Here is a 20741-nt window from a genome sequence, read left to right on the forward strand (position 1 = left end):
TGTTTTTATGGGTTGTCGTTAGCAACAACGATGGTAAAACCATCGCATGTCCGCTTGTTTATTTTCCACATAAACCTTTCACAATAAAGCTCAAGATCCTGTTGAGAATTTTCAAAAAAAAAGGAATCCCTTGAAAAAGTATGCAGAGTATTGACGGATGAGAAGCAAAAAAAGAGCCGTCAGGTGCTAAAAAATAAACCTTAGACTCAAACGTTAGAACAGGCTTTTCCCCGCAGCACGCTGTGTAATAAATACTCACAAAGAAAACGGCAGCCGTTACAACCTATGTCTAAAAATGTGTAGTTTCATGCATCGGTTAAAACACTCGACTCCAGGTACAAGACGCCCAGCTGGAAACACTTCACCTACCCGAGATTCACAGAATTTACAGAAAAGATTCAATTTTTTGTGATTTATATCGTTATCGGACGATAGATGTTTTATATCGGGATATGGGATTTTGGTCATATCGCACAGCCCTACTCTGGATTATGAGAAACATGTGTGTCATTTCAGCCATAACGTGAATAAATCAAAGGAGGAAAAGATGAGTCATTGCTCCACTGCATGTTAAGTAGCACTTGTTCTCCCTCAGCTGGTCTTTTGGGTTAAAAGACAGGGAACCTCCCTAGCCTCTCATCCAAAATTGGGGTAATGTCTTTATTTTGCAGCTTTCACCACCCAGTTAAAATGACATGCTAGAGTCAGTTTGTGGTACTGCGCATAATTACTGCGGCCCTCTTCTCTTGCTCATCCTCCACTGCCACTGTATGTCTGACCTCCGAGCTCCAGTCTTTCAGTACGTTTTGCTTTTGCCTTTTTTTGTAATTTCATTTCATTTCAAGCAATTATTTCTAAAATGAGAGTTATTCAGTTGTGGAGAGAACAGTGCCAATGGTGCAAAAGAAGCTGCTTATAAGCTTTATAATCAATTTGTTTCTCGGTTTCTATCTCTGTATTAAGGAATTGATTAAAAGTTTTTGTTTTTCATATTTTGAATATTATTGGCTGTTGGATTGTTAGCAAAGACGTGAGGCCCTTGGGATATATATTTTTATGAATTTCTAGGACGTTTAATGATGAAGCAACATATAGTCAGATATATCAGTTAATAGCTGCCCTAGTTATCCTAACCGATCAGTAGAGAAACTTAGTCATCGGTGTGTGTATGCATACAACAACAGATACTAGCCAAATGAGCTCCTTGATTTTAAAATGAGAGTGAAGCAGGACCAGCAGAAATAAATCATACTCTAAATGTGATTCCAACACGAATAGCAAATTGCTTTTTCCCCCCTGATCCTTCTCAAGATGAGGGCCTGTCAAAGATGAGACATGTATTTATATTTAGCCAGTAGTTGAAGTGGCTTATGACTGTGTGTATTTTTAGTCAGCCTTTTAAATGACAAAAACAGGCTGTTTGCGTTGATCGCCGTCTTTGGGACAGTGCTGTGTGCCCGCTCCTCATAGTATTTATTTCTTCCTCATTTCCAAAACAGCAAGCAGGGTACAGTGGGCCATTGTGAGACACAGAGTCACATTGACAAAGAGGTCACCCCTCCTCTACTTGCTGTATATGTCTTTATCTCTTATTGCTCCAATACCCCCACATCTCCTTTCACTCTCTGGCCTGCTTCTCGTCTGCATCCTTCTTGTCCTACGAAACTCACTGCTCGCTTCTGTGGGATGGCATTTCCTCTTTATGAGTGCAAACAGCCATTCACAGGGAAATAGATGGGAACTCATCTAAATGATCCTTGTAGTTAGGTGTAACTGAAACATAAAGAAAGGGAAAAGATTTGTATCCTGTGATGTTCCCAACACCAAGATTAAATGAAGATTATGGAATCCAGCGGAAATTGTGCAACAACAAAACCGTTTGATGTTACACTGTTAAACCCATATTTTTGTACTTATGACTAAGTAGTGGTTTAGCAAAGGGCAAAGCTATGAATTTGTGCATGTACACTGCAACTATTGCTTTGGAGACAGACCACATTCAATAAACAACCCAGGCAGCATAAGAGATTCAAAGTATTTTAAATAAACCAGTGGAGGTGTCTAGATGAGCATGTCAGACTATAGTTTTCTTTTTCTTTTAGCTGAGGTAAACTTATCCCTGTTTGTACTAGTCATACGGCTGAGATGGGTGACCTTAATTGCCATCAGTACCACATAATTTCGCACAGAATATGTACAGCCTTCTGTGTCATTTACTGACTGTCCTTGTTTTACCTCCTCGTGTTCTTTTTATATTTAGAGCTTTTGCCACAAATATACAATACATTTCAAATTCATAGTAACTCCCTCTTTCTCAAGCCCTGCTTCATTTGATTTGCCAAGATGGCAGTCCTGATGCAAATCATAACATGAAATTATGTTGTCTTGTGCTTATTCTATGCACAATTGCTTAGCCTGTTCTTTAAAAGGGAGCGAATTGTAAGTAAACTTGTAGGAGGATAAAAGCAGCCTTAAAATTAAGATAAAATTAATCTATTTTTTTCCCCCTTAACATTTCTCCTTCTTTTCTGCCCTGGAAATTAAAAGAAAAGGATGAACATCAACTGCACCAGCTCAAAAAAGAATAAAAATGGCTTCTATAAGATGGTAAACTGTGATGGAGGATGTAGCCAGCATGACATCACCCACTGGTTTGTGGACTCTAATGTTGAAGCCTAAGGCTGAGCACTGTGGCTCTTGCCTTGTGTTTTGAAACCAGACATCACAAGCAAGGGGATGATGTTGGGGTTTTTTGTTGTTGTTTGTTACATTTTTTTTTGTCTTTTTTCAGGCTAAATAGGACCATAATTTATAAAATGAAAAACAGCTTGTGTTCAGTAAAATTTGAAACAAATGATTATAACTATACACTCATTAGTATCATAAATCAAATGAGCATTTGGGTAATTTTTCTCAGATCTCTATTCAGTTGGCACTTTTGAAATGGCTTCATTGGCTTCATTGGCTGTGTCCATCGTTTATATACAGTAGGATAGTTTTTTTCCTTCTTCCTGCTAAGATAACAGCAGAGGCAACACGGTGATGTTTTTGAATAACTCGTGCAGCCATGTCATGGTTGATTAGATGCACCTTGTATGGAAAAAAGGTAAAAGCATTGCTAGACCGCCCCCGTCTCCAAAAGCACAACACTCTGCTCTGTGCATAATAACAGTGAAACAAGTAACACATTGACTTTCAGTTTATTCTAGTTCTTATGAACCCTTCGTCTATTGCAAGATATTCCCACCTAGTAACAAAAACAAGTATGCTAGAAAACACGAAGTTAAAATATAAGGATTTGAAAAATCTGACTTGGTTCTTTTGCAGTGCAAACTGGGCCTTGAATCCATTGTCAACTGCACACCTGTAAAGTTGTGTATCTGCACCTTTCAAGGCTGTGATAGTATTGCTTTGAAAAAAAATTGTCCTCCAGAAGATGGACTTTGACGTGATCATTTTGCCATGATGACAAACAGACTTATTCTGAAGGGGAAAACAATACCATCTACGCTGTTGCAGCACGTAATTGTGAAAACCTACATCACCTACACTGCAAGGTGAATGGTCAGATAAAAAACTTTTAAACTTTACTGTTTAACACTTGAGAGTTTTAGTGTAAATATATCAGAAATGCTTGGTGTAATGACTGTTTGGTAGGAACAGATTCGATTACTCAGGCATTTGTCAGTAGCAGCAGCTACACAAAAAAGTCAGTATATTACATACCGTAATTGTTGGGCTATAAGCTGCTACTTTTTGCACAAGCTTTGAACCCTGCGGCTTTTAGTCAGGTGCGGCTTTTCTATGGATTGTCCATGATTTTTGTGATATCGTAAGAGGATTTGTTTTGTTTGTTCCGCTGGTGTATGGCACTACGTTGCCTGGCGGAAGGGCATGTGATCAGACACACAGTATCGGGGTTCAAGAGTGGTATGTTGGTCACATGTCCGTCCGCCAGGCAACGTAGTGCCGTACGAAGTAGCGCGAAAAACAAACTTCAAAGTAGCGCTACGCGTTCAGTGGGAGGCGTGGATGATGAGCGGCGATAAACTTACGAAAAGCAAGTTATGCCCAACTCCACCAGTGGATTCTGACAGCGTGGAAAAGTGTGAAAACATCCACGATCACCAACGGATTTCGAAGGGCTGGACTGCTGCATGATGGAGAGGAGGACACCGCCACAGCCCTTCTGAGGGTGTTCAACTCTGACACTGACAACGAGGATTTCTTTGGTTTTGAAAGTGACAACGAAGGAGAGAAGCGGAGAGTGGATGACGAAGCCACCCTGAGCCTGTTCGTTTCCGACACTGGAGAAGAGGACTTTGTTGGTTTTAGTGCGCAGGAAGATGGTGGTGAATGACTGACTTTTCTTCTTGTTAAAGCCGTGTCACTGCACCTGAGCCTAAAAGGTAGGCCGAATCTATTTTTCTGGTGTGCTGTAGGTTATTGTTATGTACTACATTTGTTACTCATTTATGAAGCACAGTACATGTTTCGCACTTGTAATTACCGGTACTTGTACATATACCTAAAAAGTTATGCAAATATTTACCCATAACTTGTTTTTCAAAATATTAATAAAAGTGTGTCGTTTGTGTCTCCAAACAGCCATCTCTTTCCTGACAATTCGCTTTGTGCATATTCTCTTACATATGATAAGTCAACATTGAAACACCTGCGGCTTTTAGTCAGGTGCAGCTAATGTATGTACAAAACAGGATTTTCCCCTGATTTTAGCTTGTGCGGCTAATATTCGGGTGCGCTTTGTAGTCCAGAAAATACGGTATGTAATTTTGAATTTGTTGTTTAGGGTATGAGGTCTGATAGCATTAATAGTTTTTCTCATATGTTATGGGAAAATGATTTAATATACTTTAATATAATTTAATTGAGGTTAATAAGGCTAGTACATACATGATACTCTGCACCAGGGCCCATTAAAGTCATCAAAAAGTAACCTGGAGATTTTTTGTTGTTGTTGTCAACTACACACAACTTTAACACCAAGATTTTCTTTGGGTTACTGCAGCCCAATGACAGTTTGAACTAATGCAGCATCTTTATATTCTTCAATTATGAGGAAAATGTGATATTTGGACTGTTGCTGAAAATAACTTGAAACCATCTTGCAGTGGTTCAAATGATTTTTCCTTCATAAACTTGAATCAGCTAGTGCAGATGCTCACTTATTTGCTGTTCAGAAAAGCATTTATTCTAATAATGCTACAATAACATCATATCAGGAGATTTAAGTAATTCAGAAATTTATACGGTCTAATCTAGAAAACCACACATCGATCCTGCAGCTGTGGGATGACCTGCTTAATGAAGAAGAAAGAAATCTGCAGTGTCTGAAAGTGCATTTTAAGAGTTGTGTGCGATTTAGCAATAATGGGATAGAGTAGGAGGAGCTGAGCTCCTGCACAGCTCTCAGCTCCACTGAGCTGCTGCCTGGTTTAACCCTACCTTTGAGTTAAATTACCATAGATTGTTTTGTTTTGTATAAATCTGTTACACTCACTGTTTGGTAAGATATAATGTGTCAGGAAACAAAGATGGGTGCACATCAACCCATTTTTCGTTTATCAATACCTAGCAGACAATTTTATTTTCAGTTGTTTCAGCGAGAAGATCCCATTACTTACTGCCGTGTGGGGGAAATTACAGTTCAATTTAAAGTTCAATCATTCGTTTTATTATGAAAATAATATTTTGCGTTGAGGCAAAGAAGAAAATCTGAGTCAGCAAAAATCGGTATCAGCAGTTTATAACTCCAAGAAAAAAAAAAATCACTTAAGAAAACTGAAATCACTTTCTCTTTTGTTATATTTTATTGGCTTGAAATCTATCACAGGTTCTCCAGTAGTCATTTGGGAGTTGCTCCAAAATCAAGTCAGTCTCTGTAGACTACCATCATAAAATGAAAAAAGACAAAAACAGTGTGATAACAGGCTGCTAGGGAATCGGTTTTAGATGGCTGATTTCCACCGTCATAACAACGGTAGTGTGGTCGTTTTGACTAATAAGTGTCCCGACTAGAGCAGTGTGATATGACCAAAAATATTTATCATGATATACATTTGAAAATTTGCGATGACGATATAACTGACACTAGACAAAATACTTTACAACTCCACAACTTTATTAGTGCAAAAAACCCCATCAATGTATTTTCACTTAAACAAGCAGCTGTTTTTTTTATGTGCATTAAAGTCATATAAAAATTTAACAGTGCAAATGCAAATTCCTTGCTGACAGTTTAACCAAAAGGCATTTCCAGTGGAAACTGGCCGACATATCCTCAGCATAACCATGTATAATATCCACAAAACTTAAAAAGAGGTATTACACACACAACACGGTAATATTATGTTGAAGCACAGTACGTATCACTCCACGAGGCGCCTGCCTAATATAGCCGTAATGCTCCAACAATCCATCAAGCGGTGCGGGTTCGTAGCTTAGCAAAGTCGCACTAAAACACTTGACAGATATTCGAGCACCATGTACCACATAAAATCGTTTCGAGGTCAGTAAACACAACCAGAATTCATACATAAGGCACACGGGATTATGAGGGGCACTGTCAATTTTCAGAAAAATTAAAGGATTGATTTTAAGTGTGCCATATTTTCCAAACAACACGGTAATAACGACGGCCTGCTAGCATGCGCTACCAAAAATAGTGCTTTGTTGTGTATCTGACGGATGAAAGCTAAACCAGTTCCACACCACTGAAGTTCCAGCATTTTTACAAACCAATTATGGTTCATCTGTTTCATTTTACGATCCACTATCGCTCTTCTCATTCTGCGTCGCCGACATGTGCGTATGTAAACAAAGGCACTGCGCATGCGCGTTTTACCCATATTCTGTCGCAATATGTCATTTTCCTATCGTTGCCCAAAATTACACTGGTATTACCGTGAACGGTATGATATAGCCCAGCCCTAGTCCTGACACATGCAACGTTCTTCCCTTCTCTAGATAAAGTTGCTGAACTGTACCTCACAACCATGTTTGTGCTGTTGCTACCTTTTGGAGCATTAATAATGGACTTAGGTACCACATTTTATGTCTTGCTGTGTATACATATAATGTAGGACAAGCACATTCTAGCCTTTGTATTATTCTTCTACTTGGGACTAGAAGAATGAAGTATGCCTGTGCATTTCACCTGTTCAGTTTGTGGGTACAACTTGCTAAACGAGTTAGCACTTCGTTCTGATGTTTAAATATTGTAATTTCTGGCTCTCAAGAATATTGAGGAAACCAAAAGGTTAACTTTACAGCCTTTCACAAAAAAATGGTTAATGTCATTGTACAGAGTTATATCTTGCAATGTCCATAATGTCTTCTTTTACCCTTTGCCTCAACTCTGTAAGCAAATCAGTGTTATACTTTATACCACTGTAACACACAGTGTAGTATACTATTTTGCATGATTACCACAGTGACAGATTTGATTGATGGCAAGCGGCATACACACAATATGTATATCATTCAAGAGTGAGACGTTCAGTAGAAGCCCGAAGCTACAAAACTTGCCGCCTGGCTTTGCGTGCCCAATACTGGAATGACTACAGATCTGGTCTAATAACCTGATGCATTATTTAGAGCTCTCTCAATTCTACTGTGCATTTAGTGTAATGGCCTGTCAAGCCTGAATGCAATCACAGAAGGCTGACTTCAGTGATCATTTGATGATATAGTGAAGCAAATGGGCATTTTGGTTCACAGTGAGTAATGAGTGTGAATGTGTACTGGGAGTAGTTTTCCTGTGTTCAGTAGAACTTGTTTTATGTTTTGTGTGTGTGTTTTTGTTTTTTCTGTAAAGGTCTTTTCTCATTTATACTGGTCATAATTGTGTAATATTACATGACAGCACTCACAGCTTTGTGGTTCTTATACTAGACCCGTGAAAAGGATTATTATAAATTTTAATCAGCCATAGCATTGCTTTTTTCTGCTGAATCATAGAGTATTCTTGGTTTTTGATAATGTATCACGTTTCCAAATACCAGCAGGACTTCTAAAGGCTTTTTTTTTTTATGACTGTATGTGAGAAAGATCAGCACCACGAGACCCCCCCAGGGACATTGCATTGCCTGGATGTGATTTCTTTGTTTAGGAGTTAGTCCTTCCATCTACTGGCACTGCAAAACTACCAGAGGATATAACTTTTATAACACATACCTATGAGAATTTTAGGGGCAAAGATTGCAACAACATAAGGTTAACCCAGGTGGTATATGCATCTGTGGATTTGTTTGGTTTGCTTTGGAAACAGCCTCTTCAAATGTGTTTTGGGTCATTCTGGTGTTTGCAAACAAAATCCGGAATCCTGGCCAGCAAGGGTAATGCTCATTATTTTGGATACATGGAGCCCCAGTGCTTGAAATGTAAAACCTATGTTCATTTATATTTTCATCATCTGGATATCAAGCATAGCCATGTAATAAATAACCTGGGGGCACTGTCACATAGACATGAATTTTGTTAATGTTTGGTCATATGATTGATGATTAGCGCAGCTTTATAGGCCAACAGTCTCTGAAGGACCTTTGAGACAACTTGTTTACTTTGCACTCAGAAAGAAAGGGATGTGAGAAAGGGGAGGTGGGAAAAGAAACAAGCTATGCACTGAGACGACAGAGAACAACAAGAGTTTAGGCACACCCTGCCTAGTCTGTCACTATAGACTAGTTGGAATAACAAAACAGGGTCGCCACAGTATTCGTAGAAGCTTTTTCACAGCCAGTATTGTGTGATGGTAAATACTCTCCAGCTTTCACACAAAACTACTCCATTTTAGTCTAGGTATAACTATTTTCTTATGTAGGATGCGAAACATTGCTCAGTTTTCTTTATATCACCTCGCTGGGGCTCACTGTTTCAGAAGCGAGGCTGAAAAGTCTGAAAAGTTGTCTGTTGTCTGCCTGTGGTCTGTTGTTTATCAGACGTTTGTGTGACCATCTGCTGAATTGGCTAAACAAATATTTGTTGACAAGTCTTACTGTACCATAGCACATATTCCTGGTTAAGGCATGTGGTCTCTGTTGAAGCTACTGTAGACACTTGATGCATGCAAAGAACAAGGGCAATGACTAGACCCTCTGTTTTATTCTGCTTTTGACCTTTTGTTGTAATGAAGACTAAACGTCCTTAATGAAATTGGACCAGGAGTTAGACCTTCATTTAACAAAACACCATTAATATTCACAGTTGAACTAACAGAAAAGCAACAAAAGTCGCTGAGACTTTTGGGCTGAATATTGTTTCTTAATTACCTGTGAATGATGAAGGACTCCGTCAAACTTTTTTATTATTCAGGTATGTCAGTGGCTGTTTTTCTTTTCTTTTCTTTAGGGTTTTTTTTTTGTTTGTTTGTTTTTTTTAAGGAAGAGGGTTACTGGTTTACTTACCCTCCCTTTCCTTCACACACTTTAATCATTTTATCTCACTTTAACTGTAGAGTGCACGCAAAAAAAGAAAGAAGAAAGAAGCTTTGTGAAAAAGACAGTCATCGGTTGTTCATGAGGATTCTAGCCTTGTGGTGACATGTAGTTTTTTCTTCTCCTCAGAGTCAAATTACAGAGATTCAGCATTTTGAAGTTTAACAAGTTTTTTTTGTTGGTTTTTTTATATTCAATTCATATGTCTTCATTTTTTCTCCTTGGACAAAAACATAGAATTAATTTTCCCTGCAGAGAGTAGGATGAGGTGTTGCAGTCCTAAAAAAAAAGGGCCAAAGATTAAATTTAAAAAAACAAAGTGTTTCACTTTTTACAATCAAATAATTGAGAGACAATTAAAAATCTGACAGTGGAACTTTATTTTTATTATCTGTGTTCTCAAATATGTAGTGTTGTGCGTCAGTGTAAAAAATTAAATTATTAAGTAATATAAACATAATCAAATATCAAATCAAATATAATCAAAGTTTATCTATGCACATAAATGATGGAATTTAAAGCCATGCAGAAATTACAAGTTGAAAGCAATGCAAGAATTAAAGAATAAAAGTGCACAAAATGTAAAAGCAGATTCTGTATCTGAAATTCAACAGTCCCTTTAAACTGCTACATCTTTAGCTGACTTTTGAAGAAATTCACTCATTGGGCAGATCTTACAGATCCAGGTAGAGAATTCAACAGATCAGGTGCCTCAGCCTGAATAGCTGCACCACCCCGGGTCCTTAGCTGGTTGTTGGGCAAGTGTGTCGATTTTTCTTTTCTTTCTTTTCTTTTTTTTCTTGTGTGTGTGTGTGTTAATTGTTGCATACAGTTTCTACAGTGTTGTTTACTGTGTCTTTTTGTTTCCCCTTTTCCTCCTTTGATTTCATCTCTCTTTTTAGTGATGGAGCCCACGGTTGTGAGTACGTCCACTGTGGCCGCTGATGAGTTCGATAGGAATGTGCCACGAATCTGTGGTGTTTGTGGCGACAAAGCCACTGGCTTCCACTTCAACGCCATGACCTGTGAGGGCTGCAAGGGCTTTTTCAGGTACAAAAATTGATGGTTTTAATTTTCGCCTGTGCAGATATAACGTTTGTGTGGCCAGCAGAAAAAAAAAGCTCAAAATGATTGGAAAATATTGCATAAGTTACTGACACATGTACACACAAGTTGCATATATAATGGCTACTCAGATGCTTATATTATGATATACAGTGGGGCAAAAAAGTATTTAGTCAGCCACCGATTGTGCAAGTTCCCCCACCTAAAATGATGACAGAGGTCAGTAATTTGCACCAGAGGTACACTTCAACTGTGAGAGACAGAATGTGAAAAAAAATCCATGAATCCACATGGTAGGATTTGTAAAGAATTTATTCGTAAATCAGGGTGGAAAATAAGTATTTGGTCAATAACAAAAATACAACTCAATACTTTGTAACATAACCTTTGTTGGCAATAACAGAGGTCAAACGTTTACTATAGGTCTTTACCAGGTTTGCACACACAGTAGCTGGTATTTTGGCCCATTCCTCCATGCAGATCTTCTCGAGAGCAGTGATGTTTTGGGGCTGTCGCCGAGCAACACGGACTTTCAACTCCCGCCACAGATTTTCTATGGGGTTGAGGTCTGGAGACTGGCTAGGCCACTCCAGGACTTTCAAATGCTTCTTACGGAGCCACTCCTTTGTTGCCCGGGCGGTGTGTTTTGGATCATTGTCATGTTGGAAGACCCAGCCTCGTTTCATCTTCAAAGTTCTCACTGATGGAAGGAGGTTTTGGCTCAAAATCTCACGATACATGGCCCCATTCATTCTGTCCTTAACACGGATCAGTCGTCCTGTCCCCTTGGCAGAAAAACAGCCCCATAGCATGATGTTTCCACCCCCATGCTTCACAGTAGGTATGGTGTTCTTGGGATGCAACTCAGTATTCTTCTTCCTCCAAACACGACGAGTTGAGTTTATACCAAAAAGTTCTACTTTGGTTTCATCTGACCACATGACATTCTCCCAATCCTCTGCTGTATCATCCATGTGCTCTCTGGCAAACTTCAGACGGGCCTGGACATGCACCGGCTTCAGCAGCGGAACACGTCTGGCAATGTGGGATTTGATTCCCTGCCGTTGTAGTGTGTTACTGATGGTGACCTTTGTTACTTTGGTCCCAGCTCTCTGCAGGTCATTCACCAGGTCCCCCCGTGTGGTTCTGGGATCTTTGCTCACCATTCTCATGATCATTTTGACCCCACGGGATGAGATCTTGCGTGGAGCCCCAGATCGAGGGAGATTATCAGTGGTCTTGTATGTCTTCCATTTTCTGATGATTGCTCCCACTGTTGATTTTTTCACACCAAGCTGCTTGCCTATTGTAGATTCACTCTTCCCAGTCTGGTGCAGGTCTACAATACTTTTCCTGGTGTCCTTCGAAAGCTCTTTGGTCTTGGCCATGGCGGAGTTTGGAGTCTGACTGTTTGAGGCTGTGGACAGGTGTCTTTTATACAGATGATGAGTTCAAACAGGTGCCATTCATACAGGTAACGAGTGGGGGACAGAAAAGCTTCTTACAGAAGACGTTACAGGTCTGTGAGAGCCAGAGATTTTCCTTGTTTGAGGTGACCAAATACTTATTTTCCACCCTAATTTACGAATAAATTCTTTACAAATCCTACCATGTGGATTCATGGATTTTTTTTTCACATTCTGTCTCTCACAGTTGAAGTGTACCTCTGGTGCAAATTACTGACCTCTGTCATCATTTTAAGTGGGGGAACTTGCACAATCGGTGGCTGACTAAATACTTTTTTGCCCCACTGTATGTATTATGATATAAAGTATAGTCGCTGCCCACAGCTTCTCACACACACACACACCAGCTGACAGCATTCGTGTCCACACTAATGCTCGGCAGCAGGCCGAGAATACAAACGAGCCCATTCCTGTATTTAATGTCTTGGCTACTCCTTGCTCATTGATACAGACATGAGTTTCCAATTTCTCCAAAGACGAAACTGGAGCAAGTCATGATTTTGTGCCAGGCTTGTGTGTGTGTGTGTGTGTGTGTGTGTGTGTGTGTGTGTGTGTGTGTGTGTGTGTGTGTGTGTGTGTGTGTGTGTGTGTGTGTTTGTTTGATGTGTCCGTGCAGTTCCGCCTGTTTCTCTCAGCAGTGTTGATATATATAACGGGAGGGGAGGGGGAAAAAAAGACGGATGTTTAATAATCTCCTTCCTCGGCTCGCTGATGGCCCTTGTTTGAACTTTCACGAAGCACGTGTTTTTGCTCACATCTGTGTATACATTTTCATACATAAATGTCCATTACCGAGTAAATCATTGTGCCTTGCATCACCGTTTGTCAGGACAAATTTTTGTCCCGTAGATTGCCTTTGACTTACTTTTAGTCAGTCTCAGACTTGAAGGTCAAAAATATTTATGTGGGTCTGATGGCCTAGATAAAGTATGTTGAGCAAGCAATAGTCAGTTTATGTTGTTGATTTTCTAAGAAGTCAGTAATAAAAAGCACGTGAGGCTACCAGATGGAGGAGGTCGTTGACGGTGTGTAACTAGACACAGTATATACAGAACTTTTACTTTTAATTCAGAAATAAAATATAAAATGTTTAATATAAAATCTAAAATTTCTTGCACTCATTTATACACTAAATGGCCATTTTATTAGGCATGCCTATAAAATCTAATGCAGTCAAGTGCAACAACTCTGCCATCCAGAGGTTATATTAGATTTTCTCGACAGGGTCATAAAAATTGTAAGGATTTTTTTTCTTAAATGACCTGTACAGTAGCATTACAGCTGATAATAACTAATAACGAGAAAGAGTATGGATTTGTGAAGCCTTGGAGAAAAAAGATGAACAGAAATACTAACTGCAGTTACTTTCTATGTTAATGTCCCAAAAAGCTATTTATTTATTTATCTATCTGCAGTTAAAGCAGAGACGCTTAAACACCACAGTCAATATGTCTTAATAGGCAGATATGAAGTATGTGGACTGAGGTGATTGCTCAAGAATAATCAATGTATCGAGGCAGGCATTCATTTTTTCCCCATTTGATGTTTTTTTTGTTTGTTTGTTTGTTGTTAATTAATTGTTATGTTATTCTAAAAGCTTAATACTTCTTCTGTTATCAAGTTGAAAACTGATATTCCCAGCACCCTTTGATTATAATCCGAGGAACCTTTCTCTCAGGGAAATGATAAGAAGTCAACAAAGATCTTTGAATTTGCAGATTCTCACTTGACTGACAGGAAATCGTATTGCACGTGCCCCCTCTGCACTAAAGAGTAGCAGCACCTGTGACCCCCGTAGTGGTCATGGGTATATTCCGCCATGTATGTTTAATATTATGTTGTGAAAGAAACAGACCACCGATGCTGTTCTTAACAGTGTTGTAAATCATTTATTGTTTCAGTAGCCCCAGCATCAGTGTTCTAACCTGGCAAAATGACAGATGTCAGTTTTTTCCCAACATCCAGTTACCACAACCTGTGCTGCTGTAATTTATTTATGAAGCTTCTCCATTTTGTTTTTGTTGGAGATGATTCTGCTGTCTTCTAGTGTTATTATTCAGGTCATTACATTTAATCAATCTGCCCTTCCACCTTCTTAAATACAGCTGTTTTTAAATTGCACAAAGACGGTAACCTGTTTAGTCAGCATTTTTATTATTCGGTATCTTTTATTTATTTATGTAAAAGACGGGGGAAAAGTACAGAATTTCTTGATGTCTTGTAATTCTCTCAAAATAATTTGTCAAAAGGTTTCCACATTGCCTTAGCAGTTGAATTCAGCCAAACACTTTTAAGGTTCTTCTTCTCTTTCTCTTTAAAAATAAATAAATAAATAAATGTTGTATTAATTTAATTCTTTGATTTTTATTTTTGTGCGCTAACAGACTTCATTATGTTTGTATTTTAATATACTGTGTAATGTGTACAATATATTTAGGCGCAGTATGAAGCGCAAGGCCACCTTCACATGTCCCTTTAACGGCAGTTGCACCATCACCAAGGACAACAGGCGCCACTGCCAGGCATGCCGCCTCAAACGGTGTGTGGACATTGGCATGATGAAAGAGTGTAAGTATGACAGGTCACCCATTTGTCTTCAGTTACTGGCCCAACCCGCATATGTAGGTGGATTCAATTTGGGTTCAGATTGCAGTTCTAATAAACCAGGTTATTAATTATTGAAGTCAAATCATTTCTATTTAAATGGCACATAAAACAAAAAAACAACAAAAGTTGACCTAAAATGCTTTCCAATTGAGCTATTAACATTTTAAAAAGATACATAGAAAGCATAAAAGCCACAAAAAGAAACAAAATAATTAAGATTAAAAGCATAAATTACAATAATTAAATAAATAAATAAAACTTCTCTTGTTAAAAAACAATCAGTTTTTTTCTTCTTTCTTGAAATAACTGCATAGCACATGGGCTTGAAAATGAAGCCACAAGCCTTTGTTCCCTGGATGCCGGACCTCACACCAATCCAGGATATAATGTTGGAATCCCGGACCGCCCAAGACCGACTTCCTACTTTGAAAAATGTACACATTGTGTACAGATTTGTGTGTTAGATACATTAAAGCATTCTTGTTTCTTTTTATTGAATTCACAGTAAAATGTACACATGTGGTGTTTGCTACCATGGGGGCTTGCTGTCCTGCTTGTAACCATTATGTAATGTTTGGTCTGAGGTCAAGTATCTCTGGGTCTTTGCTCCTTTAGTGTTTACATATTTCATTTGAACTAACAGTTCCTCCTCACATTGTGTACAGTAAGTATACTCCATGTGAAGTTTAAACACCTAATGTACCGTCTAGCCAGGGTTCTTCTTTCCACACACTGCTGTTTGTTTTTATAGTCTGTAAATAGCAGATATGTGTTTTCTTCTCTTCTGCTAATATCCGGATATTGTCCAAGTCTCTCCCTGCCAACCAAATGTCCCACTCCCTCCTCCAATAAAAAAAAAAGTTTCTTGTAGCGGCAACAACACTTCACTTTATTGCATGTGAACAGGAGCCAGTGTCGTTGCTGTTGCTGTTAAAAGTGAAAAAACAAAACCAGCAGCATGTTGTTGAGAGCCAGTTCTCTCTCTGCCTCTCTCTCTGTTTCTGTGAGCTAATTCAGTGGCTTGAACAACAAGGAGCGGACAGAACAAAGACAATGCATTCAGTTGTTCAGTGCAGCAGGGGTCTCCATATGGACCCATCCCCAGCCTTTCGCTTCCTCCAGAGAACAACAGACACCCTTTACCCAGCACAACATTGACATAGCTGTCAACACAATGTAGCACACAAATCCAGACTGAAAAGCTTTAAAAGTGGTGTACCTTAGAACTTCTGTTACTATAACTTTTTATACATTTCTTCATTTTTCCCAGTTTAACCCCAGATATTTCCTGTTCTTTCTTTGCATTAATGTTGTCTTTGTATATGTGTATGAGCTTAACTGTCATGCAAAGAATTTATTTGTGCACTTTTCTTCTCTTTTGCTGACAATTCTCACACTTTCTCTCGATCTTCCCTATCCAGTCATTCTGACAGATGAGGAAGTGCAGAGGAAGAAGGACCTGATTCAGCGGAGGAAGGATGAGGAGGCACAGCGCGAAGCGGAGAAAGAGGCACGGCGACCCAGACTCACCGAAGAACAGAGTCAGATCATTGCCACGCTGGTGGAGGCTCACCATAAAACATATGACGACTCCTATTCTGACTTCGGCCGATTTAGGGTTTGTGTCTTCATCAAATTAACATCATCCAGTCAAACATAGTTCACCTTATTTTACCATAATGGTTTTAAATTGATTATTGATTAATGAAACCCTAACCCAGTTTACATAAAAGTTTGGATTATTTTACAGCAGAAAAATAGCGTACTTTTAGATCAAATGCTTGTCTATTTTTTAATTTTTGCTGCGTGAAACCTTTACATGTGCCCTTTTCTCCTGTCTAGCCCCCTGTGCGTGAGGGCCCAGTGACACGAAGCGCTAGCAGAGCTGCCTCTCTCCACTCCCTGTCTGATGCCTCCTCTGATTCTTTCAGTCACTCTCCAGGTAAAATTCACATTCTGTGAAGACTTCGCTGGCAATCAAGTGAAAGCAGTGTCTTTCCAAAAACGAGAAAAAGGCTACAATTATAAGATATTAAAGCAGAAATTACTAATGGCTTGCAGTCAGAAAACACCCTTTTTTCCCCTCTTTCTGGTAGACATGTTTTGGGAAAATTACTAAGAGTGAACACCTGACTTGGAAAAGGATTTCATTTTCCAGTTCAGTTATTTTCACGTTAACTTATATAATCTGCTTTACTGGGAATTCAGTGGAAATCGTGTGAATTACCTGCACTCCTCAGACACCTGGCTTCTCAGTTCATTACTGCATATGTCAGTAATGGTGTGAGCACAGCAAGGGTCATGTGCCTTAGCACCGGCACACAGCAGAGACGGATAGCTCAAAACAACCACAGCAAGCTCTGAAGCTTCCTATGTTCTCGGAGTTGCACTCAGAGGATATTCAGCGCACTTCCTGTTAGCTTAAAGTCGTAAAGCTTCACCAACAAGCCCTCTCTGTTTTCACAACTGCTTTATCTCTGAGTGCATATTCACACTGAAATGGTGTGAAATTGTTGCATGCCGTCATGTGACCACTTTACTCTTCTTGCTTCATGTTTGATCTCTTTCTTTTCCCCCCCCTCTCTCTGCTCTCTGTGTTATGATCACTGCAGAGTCAGTTGACACCAAAATGACTTTCAACAACCTGCTGATGGTGTACCAGGATCAGGGCAGCAGTCCTGACTCCAGTGAAGAAGAAGGCTCCAGCTTTTCTATGCTGCCCCATCTGGCTGACCTGGTCTCCTATAGTATTCAGAAGGTCATCGGCTTTGCCAAGATGATTCCCGGTTTCAGGTACATGCGTGCACTCTGACTGATGTCAGTCAAAAGAATCAAGAGTGTTTTCTGATTAACCTGACTCCAAGGCCTTTAGTGCAGCCAAAAAATGTTCTTAGTAATTATAAAACGATGTTAAAATGTCAAGAAAGGCTAATTAAATTAGAATAATTACTAAATAACATTACAATAATTGACATCTGACCAATTTTGTTTTTAGGTTGCTGATTTTTTTTTTCATTTATTCATCTGTGTGTCTCATGGCAGACAGTAAAGTCACTGACAGGAAGAAAAGAGATTTTAAAATGTTCTTGATTTTTTTTTAGCAGTTTGGTATCCTTCACATTCCAAACTGTATGTGAAGCAGTTTCGTCACATACCAAACAATAACAATAATAATAATATTTATATTTATAACGAGGTGCAATAATAATTAATGTGCAATAATAACAGTGTGCAATACACATACACTTATTCTTCTTTTTTATACTAAGTTAATATACTGTGTTGTGTTGTTTGTTGCGTTGTGATGTGTCATATTGTGTCGTGTTGTGTTATATGTAGTGCCGACGTAGGACAGTTTTCCAATTTCATTGTACTACTGTACTATGCATGACTGTGCAATGACAATAAAGAGTTATCTTATCTATCTTATCTTAGGTGTGCGTCCGTGTGTGTGGCTCTCATTAGAATAGTAAAGCATATGCAGCTCTAGAAAAATCTAATCCTTTATTTGAGCCATTTGTATGTATTAATGCTATTTCTTAAATTTGTAAACTCAGTAACGTATTGTATTATTTAAATAGTTTAGTCTGTTACTGTCTTCGAGGAACTGTAACCCACATAATTTCCTTAGGGATTAATATATATTCTGATTCTGATTGCTTAAATGTGCTTTTGCGATCTCTCTTTACGTATTCTTTATTTGCTTGTCTCAGTGACACTTTACCTAAATTGGTGTTGAGGACTTTGTACTTGTTTTTTTTCTGCCTGATTTGTTGTTGTGGCATAGTGATGGCTTTGGGCCAAAGGCCATAGATTACACAGATTGCGTACTGTACTCTGTCTGCTTACTTGAGTAAACGAAATCCAGTTTCACAAAAACAATTTTAAAAGAATTTTATTACAGTGGAAATGATTTTCTTATGACTATGAGTGAAACCTCTTTGAGGAGTAGCAAGCACAGTATCGAGGACAAGCCTATATCTAAGCTTATCAGTTTCTTTTATCTATGCTGGCATGTTTTTTTTCTGGCAGTTCTCATTGCAAAACAGTAATGTCAAACACATAGCAGAGGAGCTTTTACACAGCTGAGTCACATGCAGGCAGGCAGGCATATTTTCTTTTCTACTCTTTTCTACTTGTTTGGACTAAGATAGTAAAACGGTTGTTGAACCTGAAAACCTGTGTAGGTGTGCTATTATGATCAGGAATCAGTAAGGGAGTCATTATAGAGTCAGATCTATGAGCAATCTTCATTTTCATGTACATTTTAAAACAATTATTTTCATGTTTCCATAACTACGGATTTTCAGTCATAATATCAGCATAGAGTTAATGAATAGTTATTTATTTATTAAATAATTAACAAAACCAAAACAGATGATTTGTGAGATGCACACAAAGTTAACAGATTGTGATAGTTTGGGGTTGTTGTTTTTTTTTGGTGGTTTCTACAGTAATCTGTACAGGATCAGAGGGACCTTTTAATAAAGACACATATCACTAAGTCATGTCTTACTCCATTGACACAGATTGAACTAGTTGCCTTCTACAAGGGTACTACTTCAAAACTATACAGAAAAATATTTGGAGAGGGATAGAACAGCAAAATGGCAATCTGTCTTTAATGGGGCAGCCATTTGAACCTTGAAAGGTGCTTTACTGATTACTGAAGTTCACACATGGGTGCCAAACATTTTCAAGAATGTGCTAGACTGTGCAACAAAAAGGAAACCAAAATTGAAAAGGCAAATTTCACTTCACTTTTTTTAAATTAGTAAAAGTCTGAGCTAATAAAACTGCTAAATTTGCCAACTTATCTACCTATATACTATATATGTTACCTATGGATGCTGCCCCCTTCTGCAGTCCTGTAAATAGCAAATGTATTTTCATGATTTCTTCAGTCCCTAGTGCAGAATAGATAAATAACTTATTGATTATACCATCCTTAGTATTAATTCCTGGATCTCCTTTCATACCAGGTTATGTTGGGCACCTCCAGGAAAAACTGATTTGTCTTATTTTATTTTTTTCTTTCTAAACACATAGAATAAATTACATGTCTACAAAAACAAATTTAGAATGGCTGACCAGGGTCCCACCTTCCACACTTGAAACTCTCTCCTTGTGTTTACGTTGACAAATCCACAGTGTTTCGTGGGGTCAAGGCTGAAACGAGTCAGGGCCCGTATTTCCTGGAAGTTGTCATTCCTCTGTTTCCTTCTGTAGAGAGCTGACTGCAGAGGACCAGATTGCTCTGCTCAAGTCCAGTGCCATTGAGGTGATCATGCTGCGTTCAAATCAAAGCTTCAACCTGGAAGACATGTCCTGGAGCTGTGGTGGACCTGACTTTAAATATCAGATCAGTGACGTCACCAAAGGTCAGTCCAAACATCAGTCTAAATGCTGCCATGTTTACTGCTGTAAGGACAAAAGAAAGACAGTGTTGAGATCTGCCTACTGGTGTTTTATGAATTTTAGTTGGGGTTTTCTTTGTTATATATAATTGTGTGTCTTCTCATTTGCATGCAAAATTTAGCTTTGCTGTTTCTTATTAGTCTGTACAACGAGCCTAATTCAACTTTGGTAATTAGGCAATTGTGCGAGCCAGAAATTGCCGGGTTTTAGTGTAAACAAAGCTGAGAATGAAAATGAAGTCTTAACAAGAATTGGTTATATTTCTTTGATCGCCTATTTTCACTGAAATGAGTTGCAGGTTACACATTTTAATGGCATGGTTCTCTTCTGCAGCGGGACACACTCTGGAGCTGTTGGAGCCGCTGGTAAAGTTCCAGGTGGGACTGAAGAAGCTCAACCTGCAAGAGGAGGAGCACGTGCTGCTGATGGCCATCTGTCTGCTTTCTCCAGGTAGTGTAGGTGTGGAGAAAGGACTGTAGAAGGAATGATTTGAGTATAGAGGTGTATCCTTCTTGCAACAGAAAATATTTGAAACATTGTTGCCAACTTTGCTATTATTTGTGCATATGTCCACTTGATTATATAAAAGTGACAAGCAGCACAAAGCTTTTAAACGAATTATGACTGGATCCTCTGCTTGTTCTTCAGTATGCTAGTTCACAATAAACACAAATGATATAATCCTTTCTGACAGTTAGATTTCAAAAGCTATTTTCTGTTCCCTAACATC

The 20741-nt window shown here is 38.7% G+C and overlaps 1 protein-coding gene across 2 annotated transcripts in view; it reads left to right on the forward strand.

The window, feature by feature from the left end:
• LOC146574010 (vitamin D3 receptor B) overlaps positions 1-20741 on the forward strand; it is a 32828-nt gene that overhangs the window by 6116 nt on the left and 5971 nt on the right. For both annotated transcript variants that reach the window (XM_085273545.1, XM_085273544.1), the window contains 7 exons: positions 10358-10505; positions 14424-14554; positions 16015-16211; positions 16436-16535; positions 17206-17386; positions 19823-19974; positions 20345-20461. In XM_085273545.1, the coding sequence (XP_085129671.1) occupies positions 10360-10505; positions 14424-14554; positions 16015-16211; positions 16436-16535; positions 17206-17386; positions 19823-19974; positions 20345-20461 (1024 nt within the window). In that variant the 5' untranslated portion in view covers positions 10358-10359. The remainder of the gene's footprint in view (positions 1-10357; positions 10506-14423; positions 14555-16014; positions 16212-16435; positions 16536-17205; positions 17387-19822; positions 19975-20344; positions 20462-20741) is intronic.

Source organism: Mchenga conophoros, linkage group LG5, assembly GCF_057382185.1.
Source record: "Mchenga conophoros isolate Kocher_MC1m ecotype Shallow Benthic linkage group LG5, M_conophoros_male_GT1.1, whole genome shotgun sequence".
NCBI lineage: Eukaryota > Metazoa > Chordata > Actinopteri > Cichliformes > Cichlidae > Mchenga > Mchenga conophoros.